We start from the raw sequence: 12,334 nt of genomic DNA on the forward strand, positions 1-12,334 counted from the left end.
CTCACCTAGAGCTGTGTGAAAGCAAGGCAAAGGGGAGACCCTCCAAACAGCCCCTCAAGTGCAAGCTGTCCACTCTGAAGAGTGTGTGAACCTCCCAAACTGACAGGTTTGGAAACTCTTGCAGTGGATGCTTCTTTTCCCTTTGCATGTCATGCTCATTTTGATGGCAACATCTCCAACAGCTTCTGTCCCACAGCAAGCTCCATCCAGCAGTTCCCAACCAGTGTACATGTAATAAACTTATGAAGTGCAGCAGGATACTCACGTTGCCAATCTCAAAGTTCTGCCTCATCAGAAGGTAGAGAGAGGCACTCGCGTGTGACCGTATTGTGCTGATACTGCTGCTGCAGTGTCTCAGGAGCCTCAGGCACAGATCTGCACACTGCTCAGTCTCTTCTTCAAACAGCAGCTCTGGGAACTGGAAAAGCAGCACACGAGAAAAATCAGTGCTTGGAAAGACAGGAACAAGCACTCAGACAAAAGGCCAGGGCAATCCTTAGCAATGAGCACACACTGGCATCAAAAGAAGTCCAATTCCCTCTGTTTTGAGGAGAATGATGCTAATTTGAATCACTTCACTTTTAACAGTAAGGCAAAGTCCTCACTGGCAGCACTGGAAGGCAACTCATTTTACCTACCTCTATACACTTGCTGCAACATCTACACCTTAGACCAATTTACATCAGTTCCAAAAATTCAGGCTTAAAACTTTGAGTCTTTCTCAGTACACCTAGAGAAGCTGGGAAGTTGTTTAAATTACGGGCCCAGCAAAACAAATTCATGCTAAGTTTAATTTATACAGCTTAAATTCCACCTGTGCTTTGTGTTTCCTACTGGTTAGGTGCTTCTGCCTGCTTTCCACCAGCCAGCAGGAACCCACATCACACCTGTGGGCTGTGTGAACTGTAGCTTTGCATGCAGCCCTCAACCTCAAAATGTGTAACTACAGGCACTGATCATGAAAACCAGGCAGGCTTTATCAACCCCCAGACCACATTTCCTGAAAATGGAAGAGTACAGTAGATGCCCCATCCCTGGAACCATTTCAGGTCAGGCTGAATGGGGCTCTGAGCAACCTGATCTAGATGGAGACATCCCTGCTCATGGTGCAGGGATTTGACTAGATAACCTTTAAAGGTCCTTTGTAACCCAAACCGTTCTACAATTCTGTAATTCTATGAAAACCAATACCGCACAAAACAATAAATGCTTTGTGAAGTGACCCAAATGCAAAGGAAGAAGAGTCCCACCCTCCATCAGGATATATTATAGCATCTCAGGATATAATTATAGCATCTGCAGAGAATTCACCTTTGAAACCAAAGCCCTCTGTGTGGCGAAGCAGTGTTGGAGATAAAGTGCACTTTGGTTGCAGGCCATGCTGTGCAGAAGCACTTTCAGCACCCCACCGAGGATACTCTCCTTGGACTCCGTCACTGAAACAGTCTGCAGGCAAAAGTAAACCAAGAGTTGCATGAGCAAAAATTAACCTCCTGTGTGTGCTTGTGTGTCTGTAAGAGAGAGAGAGACACAAAGTGAGAGTAATTCTGCTGAAAGGCCCTTTGCAAGAAGAAATTACCCATTTAGTGGTGTCATTTTGGTTGACATTTGGCTAACAGCCATCTGAACATGTCAGTGTGCTAAGGTGGTCAAAAAGGCCTGGATCAGCAAGAGAGTGGCCAGCAGGACCAGGAAAGTGATTGTGCCCTGTAGTCAACATTGTGAGGCCACACCTGAAATACTGGGATTGGTTTTGGAACTCTCACTACAAGAAAAACCGTGAGGTGCTGGAGTGCATCCAGAGAAGGGCAACAAAGCTGAGGAAGGGTCTGGAGAACAAATCTTTTGAGGAGCAGCTGAGGGAACTGGGATTGTTTAGGCTGGAGACCTTCTGGTTCTCTCAACAACCTGAAAAGAGGTTGGAGCCAGGTGGGGGTTGGTCTCTTCTCCCTAGTAACAAGTGATAGGACAAGAGGAAATGGCCTCAGGTCACACCAGAGGAGGTTTAAGTCAGATATTAAGAAAAAATTCTTTCCTGCAAGAGTGGTCAGGCACTGAAACAGGCCGCCCAGGGAGGTGGTGGAGTCACCATCCCGGGAGGTGCTCAAGAAATGTGTGGCCATGGTACTTTGAGACACGAGTTAATGGCCATGGTGATGTTAGGTCAACAGTTGGACTTGATCTTAGAGGTCTTTTCCAACTGAAACAGTTCTGTGATTCTATGATTTGCACAGAAAGCAGGGGACAAGGCTGCCATGTGTCCTAACTCACCTGTGGGGAGTGAGGAAACGGCTGGGCTGTGCACACAGACCAAGGGGCCTGGAAGCTCTCCTGCACCATGCAAGGGAAGTACAGGTACAGGAAGCTGACTTGTACCTGCACCTAATGACTTGAGGCAGAACTGGGAAGGAATCAGAGGAATTGGTTGGAATATGGCAGGACTTGGGAGACTTTTACAGTTCATTACTGAATTTTATGAACAACTGCTTCTTATACTAGAAAAAGGGAACAACTTCCAAAAAGACTGAAGGGAAGTATTGACATTTTTAAGCAGGTTGTCTTGGGCTGAGGATCAGGAGAGGCATCACCCCACCTTACCGCTGCAGCACAGGAGCAGAACAGTTCTGACAGCATTCAGGCAGTTAGGAGGTGGCAAGAAGGTTTTGTTTACCAAACTGCTGCCTGGCCAGGTGATCACAATGCCATTACATCCCTATTTCTTTAGTACCCTTACCTGTACAACTATCTCAAGTGTATCCAGAATAATCAGATTGGCTTCCGTTGCCAGATTTCCATCGATCAGCGCCTCGTGTTCGATCTCTGCCCTTGATCTAATCAGAGAAAAGAAAGCAATAAAATGACCTTCTGTTTAAGCAGCATACCAATACATTTTCCAGTCCAAAATACTCTCTTATTAGCATGAAACTCCCAGTTACAATTCATGTATTTGTTACTGGACAGCACTGGGAGGATACTTCAGTGCAGCCATTAAGAGGACAGGAAGGCTTAGTCTTTGACACACACAAACTTACACAGGCTCGACGTTCACCATGCTAGGGGAGATCACACTGCTCTCTGACACTTGGTTACTCTCCCAAGAACACAACAACAGTTTAGAATCCAAGTCCAACTCAGAACTGATTTAGTAGCATGGTTAGGCATGCAAGAGCACAACCAGGAACAGAACATATGGGGTTATGTTAGAGGCTATGGACACACGGTGGTGCTACACGAGCTGGTCTAGCTGTGCAGCTACACTGGCTGCAGCACAGAGGCTGTGATCTCTGTCCTTTTAAGCTCCACTACATTACAGCTCTTGAAGAATATCTTCCTCTCCAAGAAAACTGGAAAATTTTTGCTGTTATACACCAGGCACTCACTTTCCTGGAAAGTCTTAGGAAGTTCATACACCCACTCACACTGGTGGCTCCAGGAATTCAGTAACAACCACCTAACCTCAGTGGCAAGAGCTGCATGTGGCCAAGATCCAGCAGTATATTTAAAGAGCCCAGCTACTGCCTGCCCTGCCACAGGTGCCATCTGTGACAGACTCATGCCAGGCCACATCACAGCAGGAGTGTGACCACGGGAACTGACAAAATCCAAGCAAAATACACACCAAAGGGGACAGCAGCTGACTTGGTCTTGGACCTGTACTGCAGCAACCTTCCCCAGCCACACTGCTTCCGCTGGGAGCTGGCTTATACACTCCTTATCTGCTCTTCAGGCTCCAGAATGGCCTGGCCCTATGTAAAATAATATCATCTGCATAAAATAAAACCACCTGCAATTAGTTGTGCACAATTCTTGGTGTGGAAAGTCTTGCTTTCAGGCTTCAAAGGGCCAGACTCTACCCAAGGAAGCAGGACACGCTTGCAGTGCCACAGGAGTGCAGTGTAATGGACCCAGGTCACAGTGAGCAAATATGGGTTAAAAACGCAGGTTTGCAGAGTTATCCAGGCAGATTGTAAGATACCATCCTTTGACCATCAAAGCTGTTTAACATGTGCATAAGGTCCTCCTGTAAAGGAGAAGGCTCAGACCCAGTGTCAGCAGTGAGCTGATGAGTTCTTCAGGCCAAATTTTAATCTAGTGTCACTCTGCCCACAGCTCTGGAGTTGTGCTATGGAGGTTCTTCCATTTATATCACTTCATTAGTAGGTTGAAACACAGAGGTCACTTGGCTTTCCCAGTGCTTCAGCAGGACTGGGATCTTGGACAAAATGCCATTACTTGACATTACAAGAGGTTGCAATCTTTTTTTGGACAAAGCAATCAGAAGCTGTGAAGATGTACTTTCTACTCCAGGCATCATCAGTGTCTCCAAGGGTAAAATTTGGCCTGATCTCCATCTAGGGCTCTGAAGATCCCACTCCTCAGTTTCTTCAGAGCTTCACATGGGTTGAGATTGCTTTCCTAGGATGAGGAACAATTCTTTTGCTGGGAGGATGAAGACTGCAGGTTGCAATTTGAGGAAACAGAAAACGTGCACGGCAAAGCTCAAACACAATTCCTGAGCCCTCTGGATTAAACCACACCAAGAGAGGGAATTTTACAGGAAATGGGTGTAATAAGCAGAAAGAGCTCATTCCAATCAGTTGCACACACACACCAAAAAACTTCTGCCAAGCATCACAAACAATGCTGTGACGATTGAGTCTGCAGATGTACAAAGTGGCAATTTATAAGAACTGCACACCGATGCTACAGTACCTGGCTGGTTTGTGGCTTCTAAAAGCACAGCACATGTGGAAAAACAATCAAAGTGATGGATTAGGAGAGGAAAGGAAAGCAAGCTTTGACAACTCCAGAATGCTCTCATGGAATAAAGGAAATATGACATGAGATATATTTGCTATCTGTGAAAACTGCTAATGGATCTTCTCTCTGAATTGCAGCTTACTACAGGGTTTTGAGAGGACAATAGATTGCATCAGTTGCTTTAAATCTCATTTTAAAATCTAAGCAAGCAAGGGACAGTGGAAAAGTAAAGAGTTAGATAGGGCAGTGCTGGACTAAAAGCTATTTGCACACTGCCAGCACTGTTCCAACGGAGGGCCCAAAGCCGCTCGCATGAGAGCTTAAGTGGACTGCTGCCATCGACCTGCTAGGGAGAGAGAGACCCTGAGTTCTCACAGCCACTGTCACATTGGTAATGCAGAAGGATAAGGCAGAGTTACTTGTCAAGCTTCTCTGTGTTTTGACGCCAGTGGGTCATATCCTTTCTCCATCTCAGATTCTCTTGACTTCCAAAGGCGCTCCCAGAAGGACTTCTCTCTGCAGGACAACGTCAGAACAGCAGCAGTCATCTAATGCTCATTTTTTTGCACAGTTAGCACCTTGTTCACAAGTGACAGATGACTTCCTAGAGCCCAAGACTGTGGCTCTCACCCAAGATGTTTACATGGCCCCTAATTCTGTCTCTGTTCAGTGGCATCAGAGGCCACTTCACTTGCAGTGGGTTTTGTGTGAAAGGGAACAATGAGCAATGCAGAGTACTTTTTGTGATGCCACACACCAGCTCACTGTGGAGCTAAGAGAGAGGCAGCTGAGACACTGAAATCAGGGAGGTAGCTCTTGGGGCTGGGAAGAGAAGCACCTGCCCTGGACTGGGTGTGCCAATCCTCAGCAGTCTGATGCTGCTGTCCTCCAATAGCACAGCCATGTCCTCACAGTCATAGAATGGTTTGGGTTAGAAGGGACCTTAAAGATCATCTGGTTCCAACCCTGCTACCATGGGCAGAAACACCTCCTACTAGACCAAGTTGCTCAAGGCCTCATCCAACCTGTCTTTGAATGCTTCCAGACTCAGAGAATCCACAAATTCTCTGGGCAATCTGGTCCAGGGCCTCAGCACCCTTGTATGAAAGAATTTCCTCCTCATGTCTCATCTAAATCCAGCTTCTACTGGTTTGAAGCCATTATCCCTTGTCCTGTCATTCCATGCTTTTATCAGAAGTACCTCCAAGATCTCCTGTAGCCCTCTTCAAATACTACGAGGCTATTCTAAGGTCTCACGAGAGCCTTCTCTTCTCCAGGCTGAACAAACCCAACTCTCTCAGCCTGCCTTCTTCTTCTCTCCCTACTTCACAGTCTTTTCCATCTTTATTCTCATGGCAGGGGAATTTCAACTAATAGAGGCAATTAGGCCAGAATAAGGTGAAAAAAAAAAAAAGTCCCCATCTCTCTGAAGTGATTCATCAATTATGGCTCTAAAATATTTACTTAGGTTAGCTGACAGTGACTGGCTCTGAGCCACTGAAGCATATTGCAAACAGCTTTTTCTAGGAGCCTTTTTGTCTGAAGGTCTTTATGGGTAGCATCCCACACCACAGAGGGGTGCAAGTAATTGTTGGGGATGGGAGTAGCAGATTTTGGAAACAGGGGACAGCACAGAAAACTTCTTTACTTACCTAGCTGTCCTCTGCTTCTTCGCACCATTTCCTGCCTTGCCCCTATGCTTCCCAAAATAGCTTCTTCAAGTTTGGCTCTCATGTCTTTTGACTTCTTGAATGTCAGACTGTTCATTCTTTCAAACACTTTCTTGCCCTGCAAGTTTCAAAGGAGTGCATGAAGGAAGACTCTTTCTATCTCGGATATGTTCTATGAGCATTAACAACTCACAATTTTATCTTTCTTGTCTAAAGACATACAGCAAGAAAGGAATCCAGGTTTAGTTGCTAGCTAGATAATCTACCCAGACTCCAGCATGGCTACAGAACGACCAAGCAAAATGACCAAGAGCTATCCCCTCTCTCTGCAGCAGCAGTTCCCAGCAGCATAAAATGCCTGAGAAGTGAAACATGGCATGGACAGTTGCATGGCTGAAAAGTAAACATGGAAAAAGGTTGGAGGTTGCCCCAGAGGCGTGCTTAGCTGTGGGATTTTGGATACAGGAAATACTTGGGAGAAAGCAGGAAATGCCTTTCTGCAGTCGTGTAGAGGATGGGAGTGTAACGTTCCTTCGGCAAGCCCCAGAAGAAACTTCAGGAGGTTTGAACAATGTAGCAGTACCTTGTATTCAAAGCAGGATACACAGAGATAAAGCAAATCTAGCAGGCGATTGAGCTGCAGCACCGACAGGTCTGTGAACCACTTCTGCAAGACACTTTCATCTGCGTTCTTGAGCACCCACAAGAGACAGATCAGAAGGCTGCGACTGGACTCTGTTGAGAAGGTGGAGTGCTGTCTGCCACTCTAAAAAAGACATATTGGCACACTTTAGCTCATGTCCAAACACTTCACCAGCTGGATCTGCACCAGCTACCAGCCCAGCCTAAGTAATTTCCAAATAGGAAAAGAAGGTGAATAGACATTTTTGCTCACGTCTAGAAGATGTACATTTCTCTTTCTCAAGCCAAGAGCTCAGTGGAGCTCATAGTCAGTTGAGCCACAAGAGTAAAGCAGCAGTTTGAACCAAAATAATCACATGATATGAATGAGTTTCTGTTCAGGCAGCAAAACATCCTTTCCCTTAAGATGCCTTAAATAACCTGCAGCAGGTTAACAGTTAAGCAGAGGAGTTCCACTCACTCTCATGTGCCAGTGTCTTTGAGTGCACCTAAAACCCACCCAACTGGAGTACTGACGCAGGAGAAGAGAGAGGAGAAGTGACTTAGGGCCTGCCTGCTGTGGGAACCAGGAGGATTCCCTCCCTGTGCAGAGAACAGGGAAAATGGCCTATGGGAGGAATTTTTGCTTACTGCTTAGAGCTCGTAATGACCATTGCACTTCAAAGAGCTTGCATTAGATTATATCAGAAAACAGAAAAAAAAAAAAATCTTTATCAGAAAAGAGAATTATTCCATTTTCTGAGGTCTGTGGATTTTCATCCCTGCCTGGCAGGCACAACAACATGCAAACACGATTTGATCCTCTTTGTCTTTCACCCTCTGCCTGTGTAACACCCAACTGCAAACTGATACGAGTCCCTTCCTCTCACTGACCAGTCCCACAGGACCTGCATGCATAAATATTTGCCTGTTGACACAGACTGAGGGTCAAGGAATAGGGAGAGATGGTTTTGTACCGATGAGGTGAGTAGAAAACTGCTGGGCCGGGTGAGCTGAGGGACTGACGTTCCTGCAATGGCCATGGCCACGGTCTGGCTTATCATGCTGCCACCCTCGCCTTCACAGTCATCAACGGCGACACAGCTGGGCCTCCCTCGCTGGTTGTGGCTCTCTGTTGGGAAACGTCCATCAGGTCAATCCCCACAGGCAGAGCTTCTCTTCCCAGCCTCCCGCCGCAGTGCTGCTTTCACTGAACTGTCTGCGAATGTACTCTGAAAATCAGCACCCCCGGGGGGTCCTGCAGGGCTGTTACTTGAGGTCATGGAAAGCAGAGAAAACAACATTTTTCAAATGCAACCTACAAAGCCTCAGGATCCAGAGCCCTTTGGAAGGCAAGACCTTGAACACTTCACTACAGATCCTTACTTGCAGCTCTACTCTGCCATTAAACTCAAAGGATATAGAGGACAACTCCAAATTCCAAACTATTCCAGATAGCCTCTGCTCTGATTTGAAATAACCCACTGCTGCTCCTATTCAGGACACTTTGTAAAGCACCCTTGCAATGAACTGCTGACAGGACACACACCAAGAGGAAGAAAGAGAACTCCACTTATCCTTTGGAATTATTGTGAGAATTGTACCTCCCTTCAGGGAGGCTGTGGTAAGGAAGGTGTTGGCCTCTTCTCCCAAGTAACTAGTGACAGAACAGGAGGGAATGGCCTCAAGCTGCACCAGGGAAGGTTTAGGCTGGACATTAGGAAAATAATTTCACTGAAAGAGCTATCAGGCACGGGAGCAGGCTGCCCAGGGAGGTGGTGGAGTCACTGTCCATGGATGTGTTTAAAAGCTGTGTACATATGGTGCCTGAGGATATGGTTTAGTGGTGGACTTGGTAGAGTAGAGTTAAGATTGCACTTGATGACTTTGGAGTTCTTTTCCAACCTAAGTGATTCTAGGATTCTACAGCACGTGGGGTGACTTCTTAAGCAGGTGAGAGACACAGGGGGAGGCTGGTTACATGTATACAGTAGCCAGCCAGATGTAGACTAAAAGGCATTGCTAGCTTTTTGCTTCATTCAAGCATGTGGGCAGGTGCAGCTTTTTAGTGTTAACAGTCCCTGAAGATCCATTTTGCAAGCGCAGCTTAGGAAAGGGATGTGAAAACACATCCAAATTGTAATTCAGCAATAGAAATGATCGCATCCAACAGCAAAGGGTTTTGCAGCTCTATTCCAGAACCCAGCCACTCAAGTCTTGTGAGCAGATGAAGATCTGTTCAAAGCAGAGAACATCAAATACCTGTGAAGTCATAGAGCTGAGGCACGGTCTCCATGATCACGCCAATCAGAGGTAGATACAGCATTGCCACCCGGGCCTTTACCTGGGGGTCAGCGTACCGCGGATCCGAGTCGTGACTGGACAGCAAGTTGTGTACCATATTGATGACCTTCTTATGCAATCCAAATAAACTGTTAAAAGAGAATTGGGTCACAGAGATTAGTTAATACCTTCAAAGCAAACTATACTTTGTAACTAAGGGGGCTTCAAAAAAGGGGAAAAAAAAAAAAAGCTCTGGTTTTTATTTTTAACTTCACCTGAAGTGCCATTACATGGATTTTTGGGTCTCCAGGGTATTTTAGAAATGGCTGGCTTTTTGCTGTGCCATATAAAATGTACCAAAATATCTTGTGGAGGAGCAGACCCAATAGATTGTCAACACATTTTCCATACACCAAAGCCCCAGTTACCGCTACACTGAAGTACTGAGTTTGCTAAAGGCCGTCAGGAGAACTTAGGGAATATGGAAAACAGGGAGAGAAACTTGAGAGGACAGTGGGTTTACTGGAAAACTATTCACTGTGCTCCTTTTTTTTTTTTTTTTTTGGTTTCTATTTAACATCATTTACAGCAAGAAAAGCCCTGCTAAGACAGAACATTGCTGTCGCTGCATGGTCGGGAAGTTTTTGCTTCTGTTTCCTGATCCTTTGTGCAATTATTCAACCAAAGCAGTAGACTACAAATCCTTAATTCTGAATTGAAAGTGTCAAAGAAATGGAGGGATAGAAGGAAAAAAAAAGCAAAAAGTGGCCTTTCTCATTATTAAGAATCAACCAGTGGCATGGCCCAAGCTCTATCCCCTTTGGAAAGGCACCCCACAAGAGCCTACTTGGTGCTCGTGCACCCACACAAAGTCCCCCAAATCTCTCAAGAACTCACTCTGCTCCTTTTAATTCCCTCAGCCACCACACAGAGGCAAAACTCTCTCAGAGCAAATAGCAGCTATCTCAGTAGCTATTTGCTTCTGTAGGCAAACCAGGCCAAGAAGACAACTTTACCCCATGCATGAAGCAGCCAAGGAAGCTCATACATTATGCATTAGCAGAACATAAGCTTCAATGTTCAGACCTGAGGTATTAAAACAAGTGTTGAATTTCAGGCAGTATCCACTTTACCTGAAAAGCAGAGTTGAGTTCTGGTTAAAAAAGACAAGAGGTTTTGACTGGATTGTTGGGGGTTTAAAATGATTAAGCAGGTTAGGAGGACCTTAGCTAGTTGTAGCTGCACCACTTTCCTGTGCTTTTTAATGAAGCTCTAATGGGATCCTGCAATTGCTTGTTTGTGTCATTTGTAAGACCCTTAACAACTGGGAAGGAAATTCTTATTGAAGTGACAGGTTCCTTCAGATTAAGGTTAAATAAAATTCTTTGTATTACTTTGAAGGAGTGGCACCTAGGTTTTGTTTCTCACAGTTCAAGGGAAACTACCCTAGGGGCCACAGAACTGCATAGAGAAAAAATACATCCAAACAAAGCAGCCTAGCTCAAACCTAGAGCTACACTGGTATTTTTTTCATAGAATCATAGAATTGTTTTGTTTGGAAGAGACCTGTATGATCACTGAGTCCAGCCATTAACCCAGCACTGCCACAGTGCTGCCAACACAGCACTAAACCATGCCCCCAGCACCACATCTGCACAGCTTTTCAGTCCCTCCAGGGACTGCAGCCTGTTCCAGAGCTTGACAACTCTTTTGGGGAATAAATACTGTCTAACCTCAAACTAAACCAGCTCTGGCACAACTCGAGGCTGTTTCATCTTGTTCTATTGCTTGTTACTTGGGAGAAGAGACTGACCCCCACCTGGCTCCAGCCTCCTTTCAAGGAGATGAGGAGAGCCAAATGGTCTCCCCTCAGCCTCCTTTCCTCCAGGCTGAACAACCTCAGTTCCCCCAGCTGGTCCTCATCAGACTTGTGCTCCAGACCCTCTATTAGCTTCACTGCTCTTCTTTGGACACACTCTAGCACTTCTCCTCCTATCCAGAACAGAGCAGATACCATGGTGGAGCACTCCATAGCACAGAGGAGGAAACACAGCCCACTAATCTTTCTGGCTGATAAAGCAATGAACTGATCTTTCCACGCTCCACATGTCCCCTCTGTTATCTCAGCCCTGGCCTGAATCTGTATCAGCAGCACACGCTATGGGGAACTGACTTTTGTCACTGAATCCTGAGGGCCAAATTCTGATTTTCCCACTTCTGCCCTGTAACATTGGTCAATGTGGGCACCACGAGAGGAGCGGTATGAGTTAATAACCAAAACAGCACAGCACTGTTTGCAGAAACAATCTATTCGGGGTCTGGCTGCTTGGACTCACTCCATGTAAGTCACACTCAGCTGGCTTCTTTCAGCTGCAGGCTGTATTGTCCTTTAGACTGTAGGTGCTCAGGAAGAGGGCTGTGATGTATTGGGTGACCACACAGCACCTTCACACATCAGAGTACTGCAGCCTCTTCCAATTCCATGAAAAGAGTTCTTCTAAAATGGGAGCTAAAATTTCACATGCTTTGCTAATGGAGCACAAAAACAGACAGAGCACATTTCTGGCTCTGTACCACCTATCAAAACCTAAGGCAGAGCTCTAACACATCAAGCAACTAGATGGACATCCCTTTCCACTCCTGCAGGATAATATAACTAGGAACAGTTCTGAGGTTTTTCCAACGCTGGCCAAAACATTTTAATCACAGGTATATCTGAACCCTCTGCTAACAATCTGTTGATTGTTAAATGAATGTTGAAAGTCTTCACAGGCAAGAGAAGAGCAGATCTGAACAGACTGGTATACATCATATGGTGGATCTACCATGGCAAATGCAGGAGGCTGAAGCCTGAGAGCAGCTAAAAAGCTGCAAACTACAAGTCATAAGCCCCAAGTGCATTGCTGGTATCTCCAGCAAAATTCAGAAGCTTTGGCCAAAATGCATCTCCAGAGCTGAAGTGCTATCAGGTGGCTCTTTCTGTCTAGACAAGGTTTGAG

The 12,334-nt window shown here is 45.8% G+C and overlaps 1 protein-coding gene across 1 annotated transcript in view; it reads right to left on the minus strand.

The window, feature by feature from the left end:
* Window positions 1-12,334, minus strand: part of DOCK7 (dedicator of cytokinesis 7) — a 120,039-nt gene that overhangs the window by 19,543 nt on the left and 88,162 nt on the right. The window contains exons 30-38 of the mRNA XM_054384559.1: window positions 9,315-9,484; window positions 8,030-8,184; window positions 7,015-7,197; window positions 6,414-6,549; window positions 5,181-5,277; window positions 4,714-4,731; window positions 2,735-2,831; window positions 1,312-1,446; window positions 266-418 (exon numbers count right to left, since the gene is read on the minus strand). Of these exons, the coding sequence (XP_054240534.1) occupies window positions 266-418; window positions 1,312-1,446; window positions 2,735-2,831; window positions 4,714-4,731; window positions 5,181-5,277; window positions 6,414-6,549; window positions 7,015-7,197; window positions 8,030-8,184; window positions 9,315-9,484 (1,144 nt within the window). The remainder of the gene's footprint in view (window positions 1-265; window positions 419-1,311; window positions 1,447-2,734; window positions 2,832-4,713; window positions 4,732-5,180; window positions 5,278-6,413; window positions 6,550-7,014; window positions 7,198-8,029; window positions 8,185-9,314; window positions 9,485-12,334) is intronic.

This window comes from Indicator indicator, chromosome 10 (assembly GCF_027791375.1).
Source record: "Indicator indicator isolate 239-I01 chromosome 10, UM_Iind_1.1, whole genome shotgun sequence".
Taxonomy (NCBI): domain Eukaryota; kingdom Metazoa; phylum Chordata; class Aves; order Piciformes; family Indicatoridae; genus Indicator; species Indicator indicator.